Source organism: Ursus arctos, unplaced genomic scaffold (genome assembly GCF_023065955.2).
Source record: "Ursus arctos isolate Adak ecotype North America unplaced genomic scaffold, UrsArc2.0 scaffold_30, whole genome shotgun sequence".
In the NCBI taxonomy this organism is placed as follows: Eukaryota; Metazoa; Chordata; class Mammalia; order Carnivora; family Ursidae; genus Ursus; species Ursus arctos.
In genome coordinates, this window is record NW_026622986.1 from 26,099,938 (window position 1) to 26,124,415 (window position 24,478).

At 48.0% G+C, this 24,478-nt stretch overlaps 1 protein-coding gene across 2 annotated transcripts in view; it reads right to left on the reverse strand.

Moving 5' to 3' along the window:
- Positions 1-10,875: 10,875 nt before the first annotated feature.
- The window catches only part of PROSER2 (proline and serine rich 2), a 42,139-nt gene continuing 28,536 nt past the window's right edge, over positions 10,876-24,478 (reverse strand). For both annotated transcript variants that reach the window (XM_026478635.4, XM_026478634.4), the window contains exons 3-4: positions 15,425-15,665; positions 10,876-13,836 (exon numbers count right to left, since the gene is read on the reverse strand). In XM_026478635.4, the coding sequence (XP_026334420.2) occupies positions 12,830-13,836; positions 15,425-15,665 (1,248 nt within the window). In that variant the 3' untranslated portion in view covers positions 10,876-12,829. The remainder of the gene's footprint in view (positions 13,837-15,424; positions 15,666-24,478) is intronic.

Genomic DNA, 24,478 nt, shown 5'->3' on the forward strand with positions numbered 1-24,478 from the left:
CCTCCCAAAACGTAATTAAATAATTTCTGGATTTAATAGTTGAGTGAATGAAGGCGACGCTGTGCACTCTCCATGCATTTTTCTCTTCCTGGGGAGGGACTGCATTCCAGGCCCTCTTACAGCAAGGTGTGGCCGTGTGATGAGTTCAGCTGGCTGCTGTGTGTGTGGTAAGAGGAATGCCAGCCCCTTTCAGACAAGACCCTCCAGAAGCCTCTTCCTTCCCTGCTACTGGGACCTGGAGGCCAAGTCTTCCTGACTGGGTAGCCACATGACAGAGGAGGGTTGCCTGGCCCGCAAAGTGACTGAGTAAAAGAAACCTTTATTTTGTTCAGCCACTAAGACCCTGGGGCTCACTTGTTACCACAGCAGAGCTTAACCTGTCCTGACTAATACAGCAGGTGGACCAGGACCAGGTGGACTGGGGCCAGGCAGCCGAGATGTGGCAGGGGGACTGGGACCAGATTGCATAACGTGTTAGGGGCAGGGCCAGGCCAAGAGCCCATCGTCATTTTCCCTATGCACACTGCCTCCCACTTTTCCAGAAGTAGAGAATAAAGTGTGAATCCAAGGTGGCTTTTGTTCAAAGCCCCATTTCAGAGGATAACTGGTTAGGACCCACTCATGGCGAGGCCTCCTGAGGCCGCCAGCCCCGCAGGCATGCCCACCAAACACCCTCCTTCATTAGAGGATCAACAGGTATGGCTGGTGTGTGGGATTCAGCCTCCCATTAACTGTCATTAGTCTGGCTGATGTTTCACCCACAAGCACCCCTCCCTGGTCCTGTCATTTACCACTTCCCTCTGAGCGTATCTGAACAGGTCTGACAGTTGAACGGAGAGAGAATCAGTTTTGGAACTGATAACTCTCAGGGCATAGAGCTCGAGTCCCAAAGGCAAGTGGAAAAAAGAGGACCCCCCCCCCCAGTTCTCAGTTAGAGAAGCCTTAGCTCAGTCCCACAAACATTTATGAAGCATGGATTATGTGTCAGGCATTAGGCTATACTATGGTATAATATGTATAGTATGGGCTTAATATAGCATAGTATAGTATGTATAGTTTAACAGGTATAGTGTAGTATTAGCAAGTATGTATAGTGTATGGATAGCATAGTATAGCATTAGTTTAGCATAGTATGGTCTTTATGGTATAATGGCATGGTATGGTATACTATAGCATAGCATAAAGCATTAGTATAGCGTATTGTGTATGGTATAGTATAGTCTTACTCTATTATATAGTATGTGTGCTATAGTATGTATAGTATATATGTATATGTATACTACGTATAGTATATATATGTATACTACATATAGTATAATATGTATAGCATAGTAAAGTATGTGTAGTATAATATGTATAGCGTAATCTGTATATGTTTATATAGCATAATAGTAAACTATGCTATATTATACATATTATACTATGCTATATATAGTAAAGTATGTATAGTGTAATATGTACAGCATAGTATGGTATGTATAGCATTAATATAGCATTGTATAGTGTATATAGTACAGTATAATATGTATATCATTACTATAGCATAGCGTACTACTTTTTAAAAAATATTTTATTTATTTATTTGAGAAAGAGAGAGAGCACAAGCAGAGGGAGAGGCAGAGGGAGAGGGAGAAGCAGACTCCCCACTGAGCAGGGAGCCCGATGCGGAACTTGATGCCAGGACCCTGAGATCATGACCTGAGCCGAAGGCAGATGCTTCACCGACTGAGCCACCCAAGCACCCAGCATAGTACTCTTTTTGTCTTTTTTCCTTTCTCCTCTGAAAGCTTGGCAATTTTTCCTTCCTGTGATTGCAAAGCAGCATTCTGGAACATCTGGTTGAAGTCACAGAGCCCTGAGTGGTGGAGTGATGTGACGGTGAGCTGGCATGTTCCTGACTCTACCTACCTGCCATGACACCACCTTCACCTTCCTGGGCCCCACCCACTCTCCCTCGTCAGGCGTTCCCCTCCAGGACTTTTGCTTACCCTTTGCTCTGAAGCGCTGCTCTTGGCTTTGTGGTTTGTTTTTGTCTTGGCCACTAGGACAGAAGCCCCCAAGGGTCTTATTTTGTGCTCTGTCTCTGTTCTGCTGTCTCCCCAGCGTCTAGACAGTGTTTGTTGAATGGCAGGGACTGCACCCCTGCCTCACACCATGTCTTATGCCACAACCGGGTGACTGACAGCCCCGCACGTGTGCCCTCCCCCTGACTGCTTTTGTCCCCACTTGCATCTGATCTTTATACAGGCTGTGCCCCCTGCCTGGGACACTACTCATCGTAGTCCCATTAACTCCTACATGCCTTTCAAGTCAGTCTGGCCACCTTCCCCAACCAGAGCTCTTCCCTGCCTGCTGCCCCATCCTCTGTCCCCTAGCCCCCATACTTCCCCTGTCACAATACTGTTCTACCTTCTTGCAGTGACTGTGTTTCTTTGCCTGTCTTCTCCCTGGACTGCCAGCTTGGAAGCCTGGGACTGTGTGTGCCCTGCTCACCGCACTATCCATAGCCCCTAGGACAGCACGTCATAGGTGCTCAAATACTCAGGATGAACCAATGGATGCTAATCACAGCCATTGTATGACCTCTTGGTCCATTCCAGGGAAAGCCAGAGATGCAGTGGGGGATGTAGGCCCCTTTTCTGGATGAAGGTTCCCACTGATCCTCTCCCCTGTAGCCATCATGGGTGGCTCCCGCACTCCCCTTTCTTCCTCAAATGGGGTTATTTGCTTTCTCAGTGATAAAAATAACATACATTCATTGTAAGACTTCTGAGCTACTCTTGTCTTTCAGTGTCGCACACCTATTCTATTCAATGCAAGAGCTATTAAATGAACTCCTACTATGTGCCAGATGCCACACCAGGCACTGGGGATGCACATGGTAGGACATGTCCCTACCTTCCAGGATATTACGTTCAGCACCTATTCTGCATTTTAGGTTCCCTTCCCCAGCTGTGCACCTTAGAAGGCGGGGTCTGTTTTCTGTCATGTGCCCCGTGCATCAGAATCGCATATGTGGAGGGCTTGTTAAAACCAGACTCCTGGTTCCCACCTCCAGAGTTTCTCATTCAGATCTGAGGTGCGTCTGCTAATTTGCATTTCTAACAAATTGCCTGATGATGTTCATTCTGCTGGCTAGGAGAACCACACTCATTGCCCAAGACTACAACACTCTTGCAGTTTTCAGAAGGTAGACACGTCCGTTATCTTGTTCAGTCTTTCAGAATCTCACGTTAAGTGCACACAACTGGTGAGCGCTGAAGTGGACACTTAAGCCCAGGTCTTCCTGGGATGCTGGCCTCTCTTCGTGGCACCAGGTGGCACCTGCCATCCCCACCACCAGAGGAGTGCTGAGAAAGCTATGATGGGTCCGGTCGGAGTGAGGGGCGTCAAGTTGCAGAGGAATGTCCCAGGAGGACATTTCTTGGAGGGAAGAATGCAGGGTCTAGCACTGCACTGTGGAAGGAAACCTGGCTTGGGTCACGACGGGCTGAGACCAACAGTGACTTGGTGCAAGAGCTAGCCATTGGACCCCTCCACCTGGAATGCAGAGCAAGGCAGAGGTGGTGCTACCAAGGAAGGGAACTGGCCCAGGGGCCCTATGCCCTGAGGCTGGAGTGACTGGGGCCTGGATCACTTCCCGGCGGCCGCTCCTGAGGCTCTGGCTGAAGGGAACCCCCTCCTTGCATTCTGCCTTAGCACATCCCTCTGCCAGGACTGGCTGGGAGTGTGCTGCGTAGGGTGGAAAGTCTGAGGGCCGCAGTCTGGCCAGCCCAGCAACTCAAAATAAGCATTTCCTCCTGGGCAGCGAGGCGGCCAAGGGGCTCTGACTGGACAATCCCCCAGTGTTCCCTGGAGCCTTTTGGGCGCGAGGCTGGGCTGGGCACTTCCTCATCTGGGAGGAGGCCCTGGGAGGTGGCAGGAGAGCCCAGCTCTGAGAGGAGCTCTGTGAGTCCCAGGGGGAAAGGAAAGGAGACATGGAAAAGTATGAACTTGGAAGAGGGAGTCCTCTGATGTTGTGTATCTAAGCAGGAAGCCAGACCTACCCAGCTCTGGGGAAGGAAAATAAACTCTGGAGACCTATTTTTAGAAAGTGGCAAAATTCTGTTTCTCAGTAGGCAGTGGAATTTAAATCTAAAACTTGCTTCATTGCTGAGGTAACCACTGGACTATATGTAGGAATGGGACCGTGGTGAGCGGTGGTATCTGAGTGAGGCTGTTAGGCTTGTGCCAGCTCACCCTTCCTGATGCTGAACTTGCACAGGGCCATTCCAGAAGGCTCTATAGGAATTCTGGCACAGACTTCATGGTGATAATGATGATGGAGTGGAGATGGTGCGGATGATGGTGATCAAGATAATGGTGATGCTGATGACGGTGGTGGTGGTGATGATGGTGATGCTAATGGTAGTGGTGATGATGGTGGTGATGGTGGTATGGTGATGATGGTGTGACAATGGTGGCGTTGATGGTCATGATGGTGATGATGGTGGTGGTGATGACGGTGGTGGTAATGGTGATGATGGTGATGCTGATGATGGTGGTGATGATGATGGTGGTGATGGTGGTAATGGTGCTGATGGTGTGACAATGGTGGCGTTGATGGTGATGATGGTGATGATGGTGGTGGTGATGACGGTGGTGGTAATGGTGATGATGGTGATGCTGATGGTGGTAGTGGTGTTGATGGTGGTGATGGTGGTGGTGATGGTGATGATGTATGCCAGGCCTACACTTAACATATCTCATTCAATCCTACAACAACCTTATTAGGTGAGTATGGGTCACCCCCCATTTTTTCAGGTGAAGAAAGTGAGGCTCAGAGAAGTAAAATCACACAGCCAACAATCGTAAGGCTGGGATTCAAACTCAGGTCAGGGTAACAACAAAGCCTGCTCTATATGAACACATCACAGGATCTCGGATTTGGAAGGGGTGACACTGAGTACAATTTCTGTCACCTTCCTGTCCCAGAGTGCTTGCACAGTCTCCGCTCGCACACCTCCACGGAGATGGGACTCACACTCCGATCGATGAACAGTTCTCTCCCTTTCACTCAGCTCAAAGCCCCTAAAGTTTTCTATATGGAGCTGAAATCTGCCTTATGTAACCTCTGTGGTTGCACAGAATTCTCTGTTCTGACTGCCCTGTAAGCCTCTGGAGGCGGCTCTCATCACCTCTCAAGTCTTTTCTTTCTGCGGTATTGATGCCCTCGGTCCTCTCAGCGGTCTCTGTCCCTCATGAAGCCCTTTGGGTTTCAGTGTAGAGTTTGGAATGGGGCAGAGTGCACTTAGGGCAAAATATACCTTTGAAGGTGGACTGATTTCTAGAAATAGCAAGTGGTCATTTGGAATCACTGGGCAGGTGGACGATTCAGCTGAGAAAAAAAGCTGGTTTAAAAGATAACATTGAGTGATTTTAAATCTGGTCCAAACTAGCACTGAAAGAAGTTATCCCTGGAAGAAATGTACCAAAACACAATTTAAACACCAGCGACAGGTGCCTGGGTGGCTCAGTCGTTAAGCGTCTGCCTTCGGCTCAGGGCGTGATCCCAGGACCCTGGGATCGAGCCCCACATCGGGCTCCTCTTCTGGGAGCCTGCTTCTTCCTCTCCCACTCCCCCTGCTTGTGTTTCCTCTCTCGCTGGCTGTCTCTCTGTCAAATAAATAAAATCTTAAAAAAAAAAAAAAAGTCTGCCTTCGGCTCAGGTCATGATCTCCGGGTCCTGGAATCGAGCCCCATGTAGGCTTCCTGCTCAGCGGGGAGTCTGCTTCTCACTCTCCCTCTGCCTGCTCCCCCTGCTTGTACCCGATTCTCTCTCTCTCTCTCAAATAAATAAGTAAAATCTTAAAAATATTTTAAAAAATATAAACACCAGCAACATTCATTATTAGATGAAGCGTAGAGCCTTTCAAGGCAAGGAGACGCCCCGTTCTCTGAGAGCTGGTGCATCCCAATAAACTGTAGACAAAACTTCAGCAGTGACACCTACAAATGTTGGTAGACTTGCAATAATTTCCGACACGATCAGGGAAGGACCATCCGTTTGTGCTGCAGTTGTGTCCCGAGTGGTCTATGGCTAGAGATTTAAAATGGTGAGATCAAGTCTAGCCCCAGCAGCCTCCGGAGCGGTTCCCACCCGGAGCTGGGTGGCCTCTGGTGAGGGTGAGGCTGATGCCGGGCGTGGGCTTCCGCTCTGCCTTGCCCTGCTTTGAGCCCTGATGCTTGGGGCAGCCGGGTCCCAGACTTTCCACTGAAGCCTGGCTGCCTTTCCAGTAACAACCACAACTTCAAAGGACTGCCAAAGAGCAGATTGGGCAATGTCCCTGGTGAACTCGGCTAGCTGTGTGTGCGGTGTGTGCGTGGGAGTCTTGCACACGGGGGTGTTGGAAACCACGACTGGCAATTCCAGATTCCAGAAGCAAGTCCTGAAGGAGGGAGCGGAGGCATGGAGCCAAAGGACCTGCTTTGAACTGGATCCCCTGCGGCAGAGGTCACGTGCAGCCGCAGGTTCAAGCAACCCCAGCCCGGCCGAAGGGCCCTTCTCAGGCCCGGGAACACAACCCGCTCCCCTTTCCTCTTTGCAGCTCTGTGCAGCCCACTGGAATGCTCTTTCCACCAAGCCTGACTGCGGGAAGGACAGTCCTCACCTGCCTTCCCTTCTTTCCCTAGCGATGCGATGCCCTGCCCTCTGGTCCTCGTAAGCTGAGGCACAGCTGTGAATCGGGGACAAGCCCTAGCGAGTAGGGGGCAGACAGAACACCACAGGAAGTGGCTCCATGGGGGACAAGAAGGGCTCTAGAGGGGAGAAATGGGATGGTGGTCTCTCTCGTTGACACTGAGAAGGGTCAGCCCTCTCCACACTCGGGAGGAGGGACGGCTGGGAGGCATCACCCTGGCGCGGCTCGGGCAGCTTCACAGGAAGGTGCGGAAAGCAGGAATTTTGCACACCATGCCACCAGGGAATGGACCCACTGGTCCCCGGGAGTCCCTTGTGAAGAGGAGAGAAGTGTGCATTTTTTCATCCATAAGTGGTCGTCACACCCCCACCTGGCAGGTAGTCATGAGGAACAGGTGGTGACATTTGGCACCACTCACAGTGTGGGGCACCCAGAAGGACACAAGAGACTTGCTGAACGAATTGGCGAACATGGTCCTATTCAACACTGCTTGGTTCCCCCCCCAAGCTGCACAAATTTTTAGTTTCGAACAACTGTTTTCCATGCTTAACACTTCAGTTGAGTTCCTTTGGTCTTTAAGATTGGAGTGGAGAATAAAGGGCCTTACAGGAAGTCTCACAAACACATGGACGGTGAGTTGGGAAGACCCTGGCCGAGGTGCCCCGGGCTGGGTTTAGAAAGCAAGCCCCAGGGAGGTGTGGCTCCTCCTGGGCTGGGTGGCCCTTCCTGAACCTTCCTCCTCTTTGAAATTGTCTTCGCAAGGCAAAGGTTATTTCCCCCGACTTCAAAATGCTTAGACACCGAAGGATGTCTAAGTGAAAGGATAAATTCTGTCCTATCTCATGGACCAGAAAGCCATGTACCACAGGAGGACACATTGAAAGCGGGAGAACCTTCTGTCATGACCATCCCAATAACTCGTTGGGTGTGGGTTCCATGAGGAATGATGTGATTGTACAAAGGCCGCGGAGACCGGAACGCCTCTCTGGTAACAAGGGCCAGTCCCCCCACTCAGCGACGATCAGCGAATACCGCGGACGGAAACCCACCAGCCGCCTAGAAGCGCGCGTGCACGCTCATGCCAGCACGCACTCGTGTGTGTGCATGGGGTCCCTTGTGCTCTGGAGCCTCTCTGCCTGACACATGGATTCCTTGTTCACTCACCCCACCCCTTAAAGGTTGTTTCCAGAACTTCAGTTGTTACCCTTGGCAGCTCTGCTTCACCCGCAAATACTGGGAGGCTGGTTTATGAAGTGTGACGTGTTTATCAATGACTAAGTTCCATTAACCTCTGCTTCGGAATGTGAATTCTTCCCTCTGGCCCCGGGCCGGCCCGGCATGGCCACCACCTTGACTGCGGGCAGGTGGCGTCGGGTGGGGGCGACCGCTGAATCCTGAACCTAAGCCACCACACTAGGAGCTCCGACGCCCAGAAAACAGACCCCCGAGGCCCTCCCCAAAACGAGGGTGGGTTTCCCCTTTGAAAATGTTCTCTGAGCCTCAGAAACACAGTCAGCTGGGGAAATGGCTGGCTTTAAGGATCTTAAAGAAGCAGTGGGAATCAGGAAAACCTGCATCGGACTCAGCCAGGCGGCGGGGAGATTCCTTCTGACTCGGCTTTGCTCTGGATCCTGTTGTGCCCCCAAAGCAGAAGGGCCCGTGGGGGCCATGGCAGACAGGTCTGGGCACTGGGGATATCAGAAGGTGGAAAGCAACACTAGGAGGCGTCCCAGGATTGCACAGTTCTCTAGGGTGTGTGTGTGTGTGTGTGTGTGTGTGTGTGTGTGTGTGTGTGAACCCTGTCCCTCACTTAGGGCCATTTGCGGTTTTCCCCACCCAGCTTAGAGAACAAATGTTTGCCATTTTGGCTTTCTGGGTCATTTCTGGAAATCGCCATGTTTCCCCGCCTTTAGCTCATTGTTGAATAGAAAGTTCATAGGTTCAGATGATAAGAAATGGGCCTGAAGGAGATCTTTACAGAGCTGGGCTGGCAGGGTCATTGGTGCGGTGATGGTATCGCATGGGGCAGGCTCTGCCTGGCTCCTGGGGTCGTCAGTGGCCTCCCTAGAAGGCCAATAGCCAGGACAGCGAGTGAGCCCGCTGGTGATGGCAGTGGTTGGCACTTCTTAAGTCTTATGAATTTGCAATACGGAGGGAAGAGTTTCATTATCTGTTTTTAAATGAAGAGACATTTTAGAAGGACCGCAAAGGTCACACACAAAGGCTGACCATTTTTATGCTAAAAAGTGTGGGCTGGGAAGTGTCCTTAGGTCATTATCCTGTGGCCGGGACTTTTCTCCGTGTGGACAAATGGATTTTCTCCCAGCAGTGCTGCAGCCCTTGGGGAAGAGGGAGAACCTGGCAAGGGGCCAGGAAATGGGCTGGATGGTCAGCCGAGGTGGCAGGTGGCCGCATTCCTGGCCCAGCCACACACGCCCCCCCCCCCCCCCGCCCTCCAAATGCAGTTCGAGTCCCCATCTTCCCAGGACGTGGCGGCTTACAGCCCTGCCTTCTCTTTTCTCAGGTATCTGAAAGCAGGGCTTGTCCCGCGAGTAGATTAGAAAAGGATATGCCAACTTGCTCCCATACTTGAAAGCCGGAGAAAGCCTTGCTGTGAAGAGAACAAACAGAACCTGTTTGGCGGCTTGTCATTTCAATGACAACACGAACCTTTCACAGGTGAGCATTCCTCACACGCCTCCCCTTCCTCCTGCCCCCCAGGCAGGCAGTGGGGGTCACAGGCCGGAGCAGGGGAAAAACACAGCAAACCAGCTCCGAGCCTTCAGGGAACACGAGGGTTTGATGACAAACATTTACGATCTCAAGGGAGAGCTGAGGGAGGAAAGTGTATCAAAAACACTCCTCAGGAAACAATACCTCATTCTGCCTCCTGCATTAGGGACCTGGCACAGCAGGTATGCGTTTCTCGATAAGAGTGTATTGTTTTCATATTTATCTTATTTCTCTCTCTTCTTTCCTCTTGAATAAACATCAAGAACTGATTTCTCAGATCACCTACACCAAAAACATCACCAAATCCTTTGAAGGGTCCAAGACCTCATAGCCAGGGCTGTGGGAATTTAACGAAGAGAATACCTTTCTGATTTTTTTACAAATAAAAAGCCCAATCCTGAGGGTCTCCTGAGGCCTCACTTATCAACTCCATTAAGCTCTTCAGGAAAATGGGGAGCCGACCTCAGGAGCCCCCCATGAGGAATTTTGTGTGAAGAATCCTATACCATCCAGGTCCGTGTGTGCCACACAGGGAGGGAAAAGCAGGAGGGGCTCAGGCCCGACCCACCGCCGTGTGCACCTCGACAGACTCAAGACACCCCGTGTCTTTCTCCTCAACGGGCCTTGTAAGAGGACAGTGCCAGCTGGGGGGAGAAGAGCAGAGATCAGACTTTCTCCCAGGTTAGGTTAGTGAGCACAGAGGAGCCACACGGCAGAGCGGGGAGGAGGAGGGCCCGGAACAGACATGCTCGCCCTGGTAACTGCGAAGTATTACTGTGTGCGGACGAGACTGGCCGTGTGTACATACCTGCCTAAAAGCAAAGAATTCTTTTCCCCTGATTTTTAAGCATTAAGATAAAAGAGTTTCATAGAAATGGAGGCTGATTTACAGGTATCATTTTGAAAAGAAAAAAAAAAAAAACCTGGGCCCTTGAGATTCCTCTTTTCTTTTCATTACGGTTTTGCTTTGGAATGTGGTCCTTAACATCCTCTTGAAGATGAGCCTTTGTGAATGTCCTATCACGTAGTAGTTATGGCAAGGGAACTAATGCCTCTCTGCAAACTAGGTGTTTATTTTATTTTATTTATTTATTTGAGAGAAAACATGAGTGAGTTGAGGGGCAGAAGCACACTCCCCGCTGAGCAGGGAGCCCGACACGGGGCTTGATCCGGGGACCCCGGGATCATGACCTGAACCCAAGGCAGACGCTTCACCGACTGTGCCACCCAGGTGCCCCTAAACTAGATGTTTTTGTTAACATGATCCGTACACATACAGGTTACTGCATTAACAGCTATCATTTGAACCTTGTACAAAACACATGGCTTTAATTACTAGGGTTTTGGGCATAAGAAATGGCCAGAATCATAGCCGGTATAATTATGAATAAATGCAAGGGAAGGATATAACCATTTAAAAGAAAATAACTGAGTGCCAGAATAAAATGCAAAAACAAAGCTGTTTATCCTTAAGATAAATCTCTAAATTTATTTTTCCAAAACGTCATTATGAGAACAAATATACCAATATATAGTCACGTTGACCTTAATCACAGTGAAGTCACAGGATAGCATAAAAGAGATAATTCTCATATCTAAAGGATATTTAAAATGTTAGCCATATCAAGACCCTCTATTTTTAAACACTGTGTATGGCATCTCACTTCATGAAAAGGTAATACAGCCCTCCAGAATTCTTCAAACAAATGCAACATAAATAAGAGTACAATAAAAACTCTTTTAAAAACCTGTAGAATCAAAGCACCTATTTAAATTAAGACCTTCAAGAATCTATAAGATTGTTTCAGGAGGACACGGGCGGGATGAAGACACTAGATACTGTAGTTCTAAGGGAAAAAATGACAACCATTTTATGTAACTTACAAGGCAAATTGAATACTATGAATGACATGCTTTACGGGGCATTTAAAAGTTTTAATTTAAATAATACTCAACAGGAGGAAATGGATTCTGTGACAGGGGCTGAGACATAATAACAAAAGGGCGTGACTTGCAATTGCGGCCCTTCCTAGCCTATTTTTAGAGGCTTAAGACTCCAGCCTTAAATAGTTTTAATAAGAATGCTTGTGGCTACAACTCAGCCTATAACACACAGTCTGGGAGAAAAGCAGTTCTTCTCAGACTGTGGAACCTAGTTTGCTGGGGTTTTTTCCCCTTTAAAACTAATCCTGAGATCTTGCTCACAGAATAGGAGGGATCTCAAGAATGTTTTTGTTTCCTTCTGTTTACTAGCTACCTTGGAACATGCACAACTAAAATTGGGTGATAAATAGAAATCAGGTTAAAATTAGGGGATACATCCTTAAAAATGTTCTTCACGAAAAAAAACGAACTATCTTGCTTCTCTAGAAGCCTACTTGGAGTATTACCTTCCTCGGGCACAGAGCAACACATGCGTGAGCAAGAAGCTCTCTTGATTATGGAGACGTGCCCTTAAAGGTACCCATCTCTGTGTCCCCCGTCGCAGCTGGGACAGCCGCATCCGTCAAGAGAGTAGGAAGGGCTTGCATCTTGAAGTTACTTGATAGGGTCTTAAGAAGTCTACGGATGTGGACTCACGAATGTATGTGCGTGTGAACACACTTCTATAAACACACATTATCTACAGGTATATACACAATACACGCTCACCCACGTATCTCCCAGTGACAGCCCCCGTAGTCTGATGAAAATTACCACCTTTTCCAAATCCAACCTTTTCCTTCCACTCCCGTAACTCAAAATTACAGTAAATCATACTCTGAAGGGTTCATTTCAGTTTTCAATTAAAAAAAACAAAACAAAACAAAAAACAAACAACAAATGGGCAAACCAGATTATATCCAAAAGCAAGGGCACATCTAGGGCTAAAACACCAAATTTTACTCCTGAAAACCAAACAGAAAAACCAAAGGAGATGCTCTGAGATGTTATGAAAATTGGGCATTTCCATTTTATTTTCTCAGAAGAGGAAGAGAAGATCCCTTTCATGGATAATTGAATGTCAGAAATGTAACCTGGCTTGGGCGTCATGTCCTGGGGATAAGAGTCTAGATGAGAGACTGAAGAATAACAAATCAGACCCAATCACCCTCCTTCTAAATCCAAAAAAAAAAAAAAAAAGATATGGTATTAGGGTTGTCAGGGTTCTTCTCTGAGCTCCTGGAAAAAGGAAGACAAGATACGGGGCTGGACTCTCCCGGGAGGATCGTCCTGCTCCGATGTGGCAGTGGCGTCAGGCAGCACTTTCTGTCCCCACTCCCTCTGCCTGGACTGTGGAGTCCTGGCACCTGTCCTCTCTCGTCCTCCACAGGGCACAGCCCTGGGACCGTGGCCACTGCTCCTCATGCAAGCACATCCGTGTTAGGCCACGCGGGTCTGGCCATCGTGCCTCTCCAGCCCCACCCCATCCTCCATCACAAGTTCTCCTTCAGAAGACCGAGCTTGCGCAGGGCCTCCCGGCGGGCCTCCTCCGTGGAGCCACGGCCGGAGAACTGGACAGTGATGCCCTGGGGCCTGAACCCAACAGCCCTGGGCAGTGAACCCGACCGCTTTCTGGCATCCTGGCCACAGTCCGGCTGCCGGTGCTCATAAAGGCTCCTGCTGGCATTCTGGCGTGCAAGTTTGCTGGCAAGCGCCGGGTCTGGACGGAAGGTGACAGTTTTTCCAGTCGAGACGAAGGCACTGGGCTCACTCTTGAGGACGTCGTGGATGCTCTGGAAGCCGTTGGCCATCGGCGGGCACTCTTCTGTCTGCACGCCTCTGGACTGCTGGGTGCCGGTGTGGCCGCCGGGCCGCGTGGACATGGCTTCTTGGACCGGGCCTGGCTTGCTCTGGATGCTTCTGCCCTGCTCGGCGACATCAGCCCTGGGGGCCCGGTCTTCCGCTTCCCCCGTGGTCAGGAAAGACACGCCATTGATGTTGGCCAAGACCCGGGCCTTCCGCTCCTGCACGTTGACGGCTGCTTTGGAGATGGTCTTGTTGAACTCCTTCCCCGCGCTGTTGGTCACGCTGATGTTGCTCGGGAAGCGGTGGATCTTGGGCAGGGGCTGGGCTGTGTGTCTGTGCCACAGGAAGGGGTCCCCGTTCCGAGGGGCTCCCGAAGGCAGTGTCCTCCATTCCCCAGGCTTGCCCTCCTTGGAGGGGGACGCGGGTGAAAGTGCTTCACTTCCAGCTAACTTCTCAGACATTTTCTGAGCGATCACCAGTGGGGTGGGAACGGAGCGGGGCAGTTTGGGGTGCTCTGCGGGGGGAGTGGGAGCCGGCAGCTCCTTTCTGGGGGGCGTGGCCACTGCTACCACAGGCTGGGTGGGCGGCACTGGAGGGGCCTCTGGAGCTGTGGAGTCTGGCGGGGGAGGACCGTTGGCTTCTGGGTTCCTGCCTTCAAGGACGGGAATGTCTTCCTTCCCGGCAGGGCCAGCCCCTGAAAAGGAGGCAGAATCCTCATCAGCTACCAGCTTAGGTAAAAATAAATGCATCCCATTTCCTTCTTATTGAACTGACAAGGGCCTCCAAGGGACATAATGCCAACGTCAGCAGCACTGTCAGCATCCTGTCAGCTAAACTCCATGGCCCAGTGAAGGAGAACATCCTACGTGAGTCTCACCACCACGTGATGAGAAGGCGTCAGTCGGTGATGGCGGGAGACTCCAGTCTGAATGCTCAGTCCCTGGGGTGCCCACTGAGCCTGCAGGCTTCTAAGGACGTGTGCACCAGGAGGGACTAAGAGCCCACCTTAGGGAGGGGGTGTTACCGAGGGGCAATGGAGGCGGGAAGGTTGGGGGGCACCCCTGCCTCAGGTTTCTCTAGACGAACACAGGCTGGGTGTATCAGACAGCCCCGGGTAGAACTCGATACGCCGGCCTCTGAGCCTCTACTACACCCTTGACAGGTGTGACGGCAGGTTGCCCAGTGCTGTCTGCACTTACATTCATGCACCTGTGTTTTGCTGCAGAACCGTAAGCCGCGTCTGATGTATCCCTATGCTCAGACTCCCACACAATGCTTGCCGGGGCAGGCACTTACAACCGCTGTGAGAGTACCCCGTTAGAGACGGATGGGCAGGGCGGCTTGGTCTCCGTGAGTGTTTCCCTTGGCACAAGGACGTGATCTGGCATTTTTAAAGGATCAGCAGTTCAAGTTAACTTTAGGAACTACACTTCAAAGAAGTGTGATAAAAATGGGAAAATCTTAGTCTCTTCTTTGCTGACATGGCTGCAGACGAAACTCCACCTCTGGAGTCTAGAACCCCGGTCTGTGAAATTCGATGTAATACGTGGCCTTGCACGTGCACGTGCGCACACACACACACGAAAGAAAAATTATTTCTAGAGGCTTGTGGCAAATGGCAGTATTTTGTAGAAAGCGCCAAAGTACTTCTGCTTCTGTTTCTCCCTCATCCTTCCAATCCTTATCCCCTTGCCCAAGTTTATTTCCAGTATCTTTTCCAATCAGGAAAAACAGCACCAGACAATCCCACCTGGTCCACCCCATCTGGTCTTCTCACAGGGTTTAAAAGACAAAAAGCATGCCTCTCCTTTGAGCCGCTCTGAATCAAGCAAACCTCCAAACCTACAGCCTACTAGATGCTGAGCCAAACTCTTGTCTGCTCTTTTCCTGTTTTCCTGAAGCTGCTGACTTTGAGAAAATCATGCTTTGAGAAATCATGCTAGAGAAACAGGGGTATAAGATTGCCCAAAACCTGAGATCAAACCCGAGGGCTGAAATATAAGTACCTTGTACGTTTTCTTCGTAGAAAGAATTGTTATACCTGGAAGCCATTTCCAATTTTCTTTCTTTCCTTTTTAATACATATAAGAATTGATTTGTGTGGCCAGCTAGTCTCATTCTTTACTTTGGCCCTTTCGGAATTTCCCTTCATGTGCTCTCTTCTAATATGCTATGAAAGCATCTACGTGGTTGGACACTCTACCAAGAGCAAGCTTCTACCCTGCAGAAACCCGACGAGCCCCACCACGTCCATACTGGCCACACGCAGGGGAAGACCTCACCTGCGGCCTCTGTCCCAGCCGTGAGGCACTCCGGTTCTCCTGCCTCCGGTGCTGGCTGCACTAAATCGATGACCTCTCCCGGCTCAGAGTGACCGGGAGCACGCTCTTCCAGAGACCCCGGAGAGTGGCTGTCACACAGGACTTGCTCCTCAAAGTCGTCTTCCAGGGAATCAATGGTCTCTTCAAAAAACAGGATGACATCCTTTTCCTCATGTGTCAGGTACTTCAGGCTCTCGTCATCCTACACAACAGGTGCAGGGATTGGGAATAGAAGGGATAAAGCAAACAGTTGTTTCACGGAAGAGAAAAAATAAGACAAAGTCAGGATCTGTGCAGAGCCCAGGATAGACTCCACAGCCCTCTCAGAGGTCCCTAAATGGGGTCCCCACCGACAAGCGTGTCCCTCCCCATCGCACCTCCGTGAAAAAGAACACTGCCCAGAAGCTATAGCAAAGAAAGGGTCTTAGAACCTATTCCCAACTCTAGCCTTATGGTTCCTGGTGAGTCAATGACAAAAAATATAACTCTTCTTCAGATCTCCTTGGAACACTGTTCTCAACTGACTGCTCTCAGATGTCGTCCCATAATAGCAGTGGAGGGGACACCTTTGATTAAAGATAGTGACGTGAATGCACATATTTATGTCCTCATCCTCAGGAAACCTCGATACAACAACAGGATTTATTTGTTTTAAAGGCACACATCACAAAGATGAAAATAATAGGAAAGGAGACAGCAGCCACGAAATGTGGAAGTTAGGCAGCAGCAGGACAGGAGTAACCAACTCTGAAGACCCAGGGAAGCTGAGTTCCAGCCGGCAGCTGCTGGATCCCAGTAACCACCCTGCTGAGGACAGGGGAGGCCCCCCCCTCCGCCGCCCGCCAGCTCAGGCACTGGGGGTGCAGAGCAGTTCTGCGGGGGGTTGGGGGCAAGAGGACAGTGGAAAGAGAATTGGTTCAGCAGGAATGAGGTCACCCCCGCAGAAAACTAGATGCTTTTTCTTAAAGAAGGTAAAAGAGGGATTTGAAGAGAGCTGATCGTGAAGGATCATGAAACGGAGAGTAAATGAAGCCAAATGGGCCGACCCTACGACCCCCCGGGTTCCCCAACAAAGCAGCTCAGCAGGATCCCCCTACAGTAGCGAAGACCACAGTCAACAACCCCTCCCCTCCGCCCCCCCCCCACAGAATTTCTAATCAGCTTCTCAACGTCCTCTCTAAGCATGTGCACACGCAGAAGGATCACTGGGCAGCTGAGAAAAACCTTTACCATGAAAGACATACCCGAACAAACCAAAAGGAAAAGAAAACAATCTCCAAAAACAAACTATGAAGCACTGATGACAATCTCTAAAAGATGACTATTAATATCCTCAGAGAGATGAGGGGATACTGAATCCATCAAAAATATGTTTCTCTTAAAACAACAACGACAAAAAACCCGGAGGACCAAAACAGCTCTTAGAAATTAACACTAGGACAGCAGAACTAAAAAAATAAAACCAAAGCCTCCAAGATAAAGTAGAGAAATGAGTAAAGTAAAACAAAGAGACAATTAAAAAAAACAAAAGAAAACCAGGGAACAGAAGAAAATTAGAGGATAAATATGGGAGGGCCAACATCTGATAATGAGAGCCCCAGAAAGATAAATCAGAAAAGTAGAGGGGAAGAAAGTATCAAAATAATTAAGTAAAAGAATTGAAGGCTCTGAGTTTCCAGATGGAAAGGTCATCATCAGAACAACCTGACGAACAAGAATGAAACAGACATATATCAGGGCACATCACTGAAATCTCGGGATGCTGAGGACCAAGCTCCCGAACGCTTCCCAGAGCAAAAATCAGGTCACAAAACAAAAGACCAAGAACTGCAACAGCAACAGACTTCTCGTCAGCGGTATCAGAAGCCAGAAGACGACGTCATGATTCCTTCAAAATTCCGAGTGAATTGAGAACTAGAATTTTATGCCTTACCCAAAGAAGGTGATCGTAAAATAAAGATGATTTTAAGACATGTGAGGCCTCACAATGGAACTCCCGCGTATGCCTTTCTCACGAAGCTTCTGCAGGGTGGTGGGGGAGTGCGGTTGCTCCCCTAGACAAGGGAGTAAACTGAGAAAGGCCCCGGGAGCTGGGGACCAGGAGAGAATGAGAGAAAGCCAAAGGGAATCCCAAGATGTCAGCGGTGCAGTGACCAACCAGTCTAGTTCAGAGCCCGCCAGAGGGTGAAGAACATGAAGCAAGCAAATAAAACCCGAGCGGTTATTAACCACAGGAAACTAAAGTTAGGAGAAAAGGCATGTATCTATGAATCCATTTGCCTATAGTAATACGCACACATACACACACAGATATATGAATTATGTTCGTATTCATTGTAGCAAGGAAACAAACAAAACAAGCAACAACCCCAAATGTCCAATAATAATGGTGTATGTAGTTAAACTAATCGAGGCACATTCACGGATGGAATATTATAAATGGTGTTTTCAAAAGAATATAAGCTAAGTGAAAAAAATGCAGATAGAAAAATGGAGCTGTCTCAATTTGACTTAAATATCTGCATACTTAGAAATACCGACAGGATTTATAGGAAAATGTCCATAGTGACAGTGGGAGAGGGATGAAGGCAACTAACAAAGAAACAGGGTGAGTTAAAAGTTGTGTTCTCTAGGGGCGCCTGGGTGGCTCAGTGGGTTAAGCGTCTGTCTTCAGCTCAGGTCATGATCTCAGGGTCCCAGGATAGAGCCCCACATTGGGCTCCCCGCTCAGCGGGCAGTCTGTCTGTCTCCCTCTCCCTCTGCACCCTCCTCGTTAGTGCTCTCTCTCTTGCTTGCTCCCTCTCTCTCAAAAAAATAAATGAAATCTTAAGGAAAAAAGATCATGTCTTCTACTAAGTAGGAAATGGGAGGACGGTGCTTTTCATAACCCTATGAAACTACTTGACCCTCTATGAGTGAAAACTTTGATAAAACAACAAAAAAAGTTGTAGAAGCAAACGTGATTAAGAGCTGACCCCAATGGGGGTGGGGTGGCTGGATGGCACCTGGGTGGCTCAATCGGTTAAGCATCTGACTCTTGATTTCAGCTCACGTCTTGCTCTCAGGGTCGTGAGTTCAAGCCCACGTTGGGAGCCTACTTAAAAAAAAAGAGAAAAAAAATTGTTTGACCCAGGTGGTGCAGGAGAGTGCTTTTCACACTGGGATCTGAGAGGTTACACAAATGCCCACCCAAAGCACCTGATTCCCAGGCCCATCAAAAAACCTGCAGGCTTCACGAATTTAGAGCCGGTTTAAGGCATTCATTTGTTTTTGATATTATCAACCCAAGAATACATGCAAAATTCTCAAGCTGGCTTGGCTGTATGAGTTTAATCCTGAAGGCAGGAGGATTCAGGGCAAGCCGACTGACTGCAGCCGGGTTCGGTGGGCAGACAGAATGGCATGGGCTGGGTCAGCAGACAGAGTGGAGCACTGCTAGGGAGAAGCAGCAATATACCCCCACCAGATATAAACCCATGTACCGTTGCTGGGTCACAGACATGTGTCTGCTTTGGTAGACATAGACAAACAGCTGTCCCAAGTGCTTGTCCCAGGTGCACTCCCGCCAGGAGGCCTGCTGGCTCTCCCTCTGTGGCAGGAACGTGCCAGCGTCCCATCGTGATTTTCCATCCACTCCCAAGAAGGCAGTGTTGCATGCTTTATTATTATTTTTTTTTAATAATACTTAAGTGGCTATTTGGAGATCCTCTTATGAAGTCCCGCCCGTTCACATCTTTTGCCTGTTTTTATCAAGTTGTCTTTTAAAAAATATAGTACTACCCATACTAGATAAACCTCATTTGTTGTCTGTATCTGTTGCAAATACCTTCTGCTATTCACTGGCTTGCCTTTTCTCTTTCTTAACGAGGGTCTTTTGATGACTAGTCCTTAAAGTTATGTAGTGTAGTGTTTCATGGTTAGAGTTTTTTGGGTCCTATTTAGGAAACCACGACCTACTCCATGGTCATGGAGATATTCACCTGTTTTCTTCTAGAAGCAGTATTTTTCATGTTCAGTGCTACAATTAATCTGGAATGAACTTATGTGTGTGGCGTGAGGTCAAGATTCATTGTTTTCTAAATTGATACCCTATTATTCCAGCACCGGGCCTTGGAAAGACCATCCTTTCTCCACTATAGGTGGCCTTGGTTGGATGTCAGGTGACAGTACACGTGTGGGGTCTGTTTATGTCTGTCTATGACAATTATCTGTTCATACACCAATAAAACAGTTTTATTTTTATTTTTTAAAGTTTTTATTTGAGAGAGAGCAAGCGAGAGAGAGCAAGAGAAGGGGTGGGGGTTGAAAGACAGAAGCAGAGGGAGAAGGACTTGATCCCAGGACCCCGAGATCAGGACCTGAGCAGAAGACAGACGCTTAACCAACTGAGCCACCCAGATGCCCCATAAACACTGTTTTAATTATTGTAAGTCTCGTTATCTGGCAGTTTAAAGCCCTCCAAGTGTTGCTGTTCTCCTTTAAGTCTGTGCTAGCTCTTCTGGCCCTTTTCATTTCCATGTAAATTTTAGTATCAGCTCGTCAGTTTCCTACTCCCATATACACACGCACCTCTGCTGGGACTTTGGAACGACACAGAAGTTCCTCAAATTGAGGAGAACTGAATTTCCCAATGTTTTTTGAATCCTCCAATATGGGGTACCTAGAACTACAAATTCTTGCGCCCTACCTCCGATCTGCTGAATCAAACACATTGAGGGCCTCCAGTCTATGTGTTTACACACACTCTGGGAAATACTGACGCACTAACGTTGGGTGGGCGTTGATTTGGTTCCTCCACTTTCCTCAAGAATGTCTTGAGTTTCCAGCTGAGATTTTATGCAGTTGACATTGTATGTCTTCTTACGTATTTGATGTTTTTTGATGCTAATATAAATGTCACTTAAAAACATAATTTTTAGTTTTTTTTTTTTTTTTTAAGTAAACTCTATACCCTGGAGATCAAGAGTTGCACGCTCCATCGATGGAGTCATGGTGTCACTTTAAAATTTTTCTAATTGCTGCTGGTATATAGAAATATAAAGTACACTGTTCTTGTAATAAGTAAATTCAACTAATTTGCTGTGTAATCCTGACAGTTTATTTGTAGATTCTTTTCAGTTTTCTACAAACACAACGGCGTCTGCACGTGAGAGATTTTTATTTCCTCCTTTCCATTAATTTTGCGACCCATTCATTTGTTTTCATTTGCCTTATCGTACTGGCTGGGTTCTCAAGTCGACTGAATAGAAGTGGCATCTTTGTCTTGTTCCCAGTATCAGAGAGAAAGCTTTCAGTTCACCATTAGGTATCATGTTTGCCGTAGGTTTTTTATAAAGTTTTATTTATTTATTTATTTATTTATTTATTTATTTTTAAGTAAAGTTTATTGCCAACGTGGGGCTCGAACTCACGACCCTGAGATGAAGAGTCCCACACTCCACCAACAGAACCAATCAGGCGCCCCTGCTGTAGATTTTTTTTTTAATGACTTTTATCAGATTAAGAAAGTTTTCTTCTATTCCTAGTTTGCTGAGTATGTTGGTTTTAATGTAATAATTGTAGATTTTGTCAAATCATTTTCTTTATGTATTAGGGTGATACTCTGTTGGGGGTGATGTTACCCTTCACAGGGCACCTGGCAATGTCTGAAGACACTTTTGGTTGTCACAACTGGGTGGGTGTCACTGGCATCTAGTGGGTGGGGTGCTCAATAGCCTAGAGCACACAGGACAGCTCCCCACAGAAAGAATGATCTGGCTGAGGAGACTGAGGAGACATGCTCATATGCTTTTCCTCTTTTATTCTGTTAATGAAACTGAATTACAATGGTTGATTTTTCAATATTAAACCAACCTTGCATTCTTGGAACAAGTCCAATCTGGTTGTAATGTTATCTTTTTTATACATCACTGAATTTGATTTGCTAATATTTTGTTTAGGATTTCTGCATCTGTATTCATTAGACAGATTGGCTTCTCGTTTTCCTTTCTTGGTGATCAGGTTTTGTATACCTTTCTTTTTAAAATGTCAACTTTTAAAACAATATGCCCTAAGATTTTAATTTTAGTTCCTAGCTTATCTTTTTGCTCCACCTTTCCTGAGATTTTGGAGGGGGGGAGCAGGAAAGACTGAATTTAAGAATACTTCTTCTCTAGCTGAAATTAGAGCAGATTCATATGAACTAGGTCTGTGTAATATATCAGTCTGCATACCTAGCAGTGGACAGTCCCTGAGAACTTCAATATTCCCTCTAAGAGCAGGGTCAGCGTGAGGGGCATTAGAAAAGGGGCAGGGTACTGTGAGGGAAAATGGGCACAAAATGTTCCTGACTGAGTACTTTCTATTGAGCACAGGACCAAGGGAAAGAGAAATGGGTTTAAAAAAATCTAGTATGGTCACTTACAGAACATATGACTAAGGAATTCACACTTCATTCTGAGAATTCCAGGATCTGGCCCTACCTACTTTTCACATTTCATCTCCTACTACTCTCCCCTTTCTACTCTATTCCAGGGATGGTAACATGTACCGTAAGGGGCCAGAGAGTAAATATTTTGGCCTTTTCAGGCTTTATGGTGACAACTACTCAACTCTGTCCATGTACTGTGAAAGTTATAGACAGTGTGTTAATGAACAAGCCTAACTTTGTTATAATAAATCTTTATTTATAAAAACAGGTGGGGGGCCAGAGTTGGCCTACAGGCTGTGGTCCGCCAACTCTTGTTCTGTCCTCTAAACACATCAAATCACCTGCCATCTCCTATGCCTGTTTTCATGTCTCCAGTGTCTGTCTCTGCATAGTCACATCTTACTTATCCTTCATGGTCACCACACCTCCAATGGCACCACACCTCCAGCCGACTCCATAGCATCTACTGAATCATACATTCAAATATTTGAGCATCTACTACGCATCAGGCAATGTAAATATAACAGTGTAAATAATGTTCTTGCTGTCTACTTGACCATCTAATGAGGGCTTTAGCTAAGAAAAGAGGTGGTTACTTCAGAGTCTGGCAGTGGCTCCAACGAGGTGACTATGGGGTGTTAAGGAAACGGGTGTCAATCTACATGTTTGGGGAAGGGGTCTGATCTGGAACACTTTGGCGAGGAAATAGTATCTGAAAGATATTAATAATCTGAAAGAAGTGGGTGAGAGTCGAACACAAAGGGACATGGGGTGGGTAGATCTGTGTTTGAGAGATCATGTTGGCTATCGTGTGGGAAATACTGGATGTGGGACGCAATCTGGACGGGATCTCAAGGTCACCTAAACTACAGCAGGGGTGATGGGAAGAGAGAGGAGGAGATGGGATTTCAGAAAGATGTAAAATGTAGAATCCGCTTTTCATTTAAATTCTCTACTACAGCTGTTCCTCATCCAGCTTTCCAGCTCTACCAGACTTCACACTTAGAGAGGAGCCTCAGATATCAATGCCCCCCGGCCCCGACCACCCACAGAGCTTGCAGGCTGTCTTGTCACTGTGACCAAAAGGTCAGCTGCGTCTTCACCACGTCTGTCTGCTTTGTCCCTCTGGCAACCAGAACTGGAAAGCTTCATATGAAATCCGGCGACACCGTTCATTTTGTGATTTTTCTAGAGTTTCTTGAAGGCTGGTGGGATCATCCGAAGGGTCACCATGGATGGTGTAAGGCTTTCCTGCCTCATCTTTTCTCTCCACACCTTATTCTTTCCAGACCATCCTGTCCCCCATCCATTCAGCACATGCGCTCCTCCCTCTCCTGCTTTCCCAGACTCACCCGAAGACATTTCTCATGTTGCTCCTATCCATGCAAAGTAGTTTAGCTCAGTGATTCAACAGAAAAAAACTTGCAAGTCTAAAAATCATTAGGGCTCTTAGCATAACAAAAGTCCCCGTAGTTAATAATTACAACCATCTCAGATGCTATTAGGATGACGTGATGATGAGAACAACCATAACCAAATAAAATGTGTAAGGAAATAAATTAATGCTCTTACCCTCTTCCTCCTACTTTGCCTTTCCCAACTCAGTGTTTCAACAGGGCTATGCACAAGATTTTTAGATAATCTATTTTGGTTAGGTGTATAGACAGCAGAATTAAATGGGCAACTGGCCTGCAACAGACCTTCAGCTTAAGACACATGCCAACTACCACACTGAGTGAGGGGTGCAAAGTACGAGCAGAGTATATAACCCCCACAGGTCTAATCCAACCTCAGAGCAAGAAATCCCAACGTATATTTCATTTGGAAAACGGGCTTAGAAAGGGCAGCTCCTACACAACCATTTTGTGTTCTAGGGCAGACTGTAGGACCCACAGGCTGAAAGACACAACACACAGACCAATCAGCCCAGCTCCCTCACTAGAAGGTGTGAACGCTGGCTCAGGGGCAATAAAATGACCCCAAGATCATACAACTACTCAGTACAGTGGCCAAGGCTAGAACTAGTCTGTTCTTGCTTTTTTGTTTTATGCTATTCATTTCTGGTTTTAATCCGATACGTATTCAAGGTCAGAGGCCTGGGTCCTGGAAGACTCACATTCTTGCACCCCCAACCCATCTGAGGTCTTTCCCCAGAGTCAGAGGCTGGAGTACAAACAGAACAGGCCCTGAGGCTGCCGTGTATCCCCACGCACCGTCTCTGTGCTTGGCCTGGCCTTGAGTGCTGACCTAAGGGACAGAGCCAAAAACAGCTGTGGGCTCAGTCTGCTGCCTAATTCCCCAAACAAGGAGCTGCCCTCCACATGAACCCCCCTCTGTCTACACCTGGGAGAGGAAAGAAGGCAGAAACCGAGAAAAGGCCCAGCGCCAAGGGCAGGGGAGCAGGGTACCTGGGGCCAGAAAAGGGGCACGTGCCCTTGTGGGAGAGGGTTCCTATCTACTCCTCTTGTTCTCTGGAGATGCCTGCGCTGTCGCCTGCCTCCGACTGGGATGCGAGAGAGGAAGACTGGGCCTTGGGGAAGAGGCAGAGCATGAAAAGCAGGGCACTGAGAATAGGCAAATCGATAGAGCCAGGAAGTAGTTGAGTG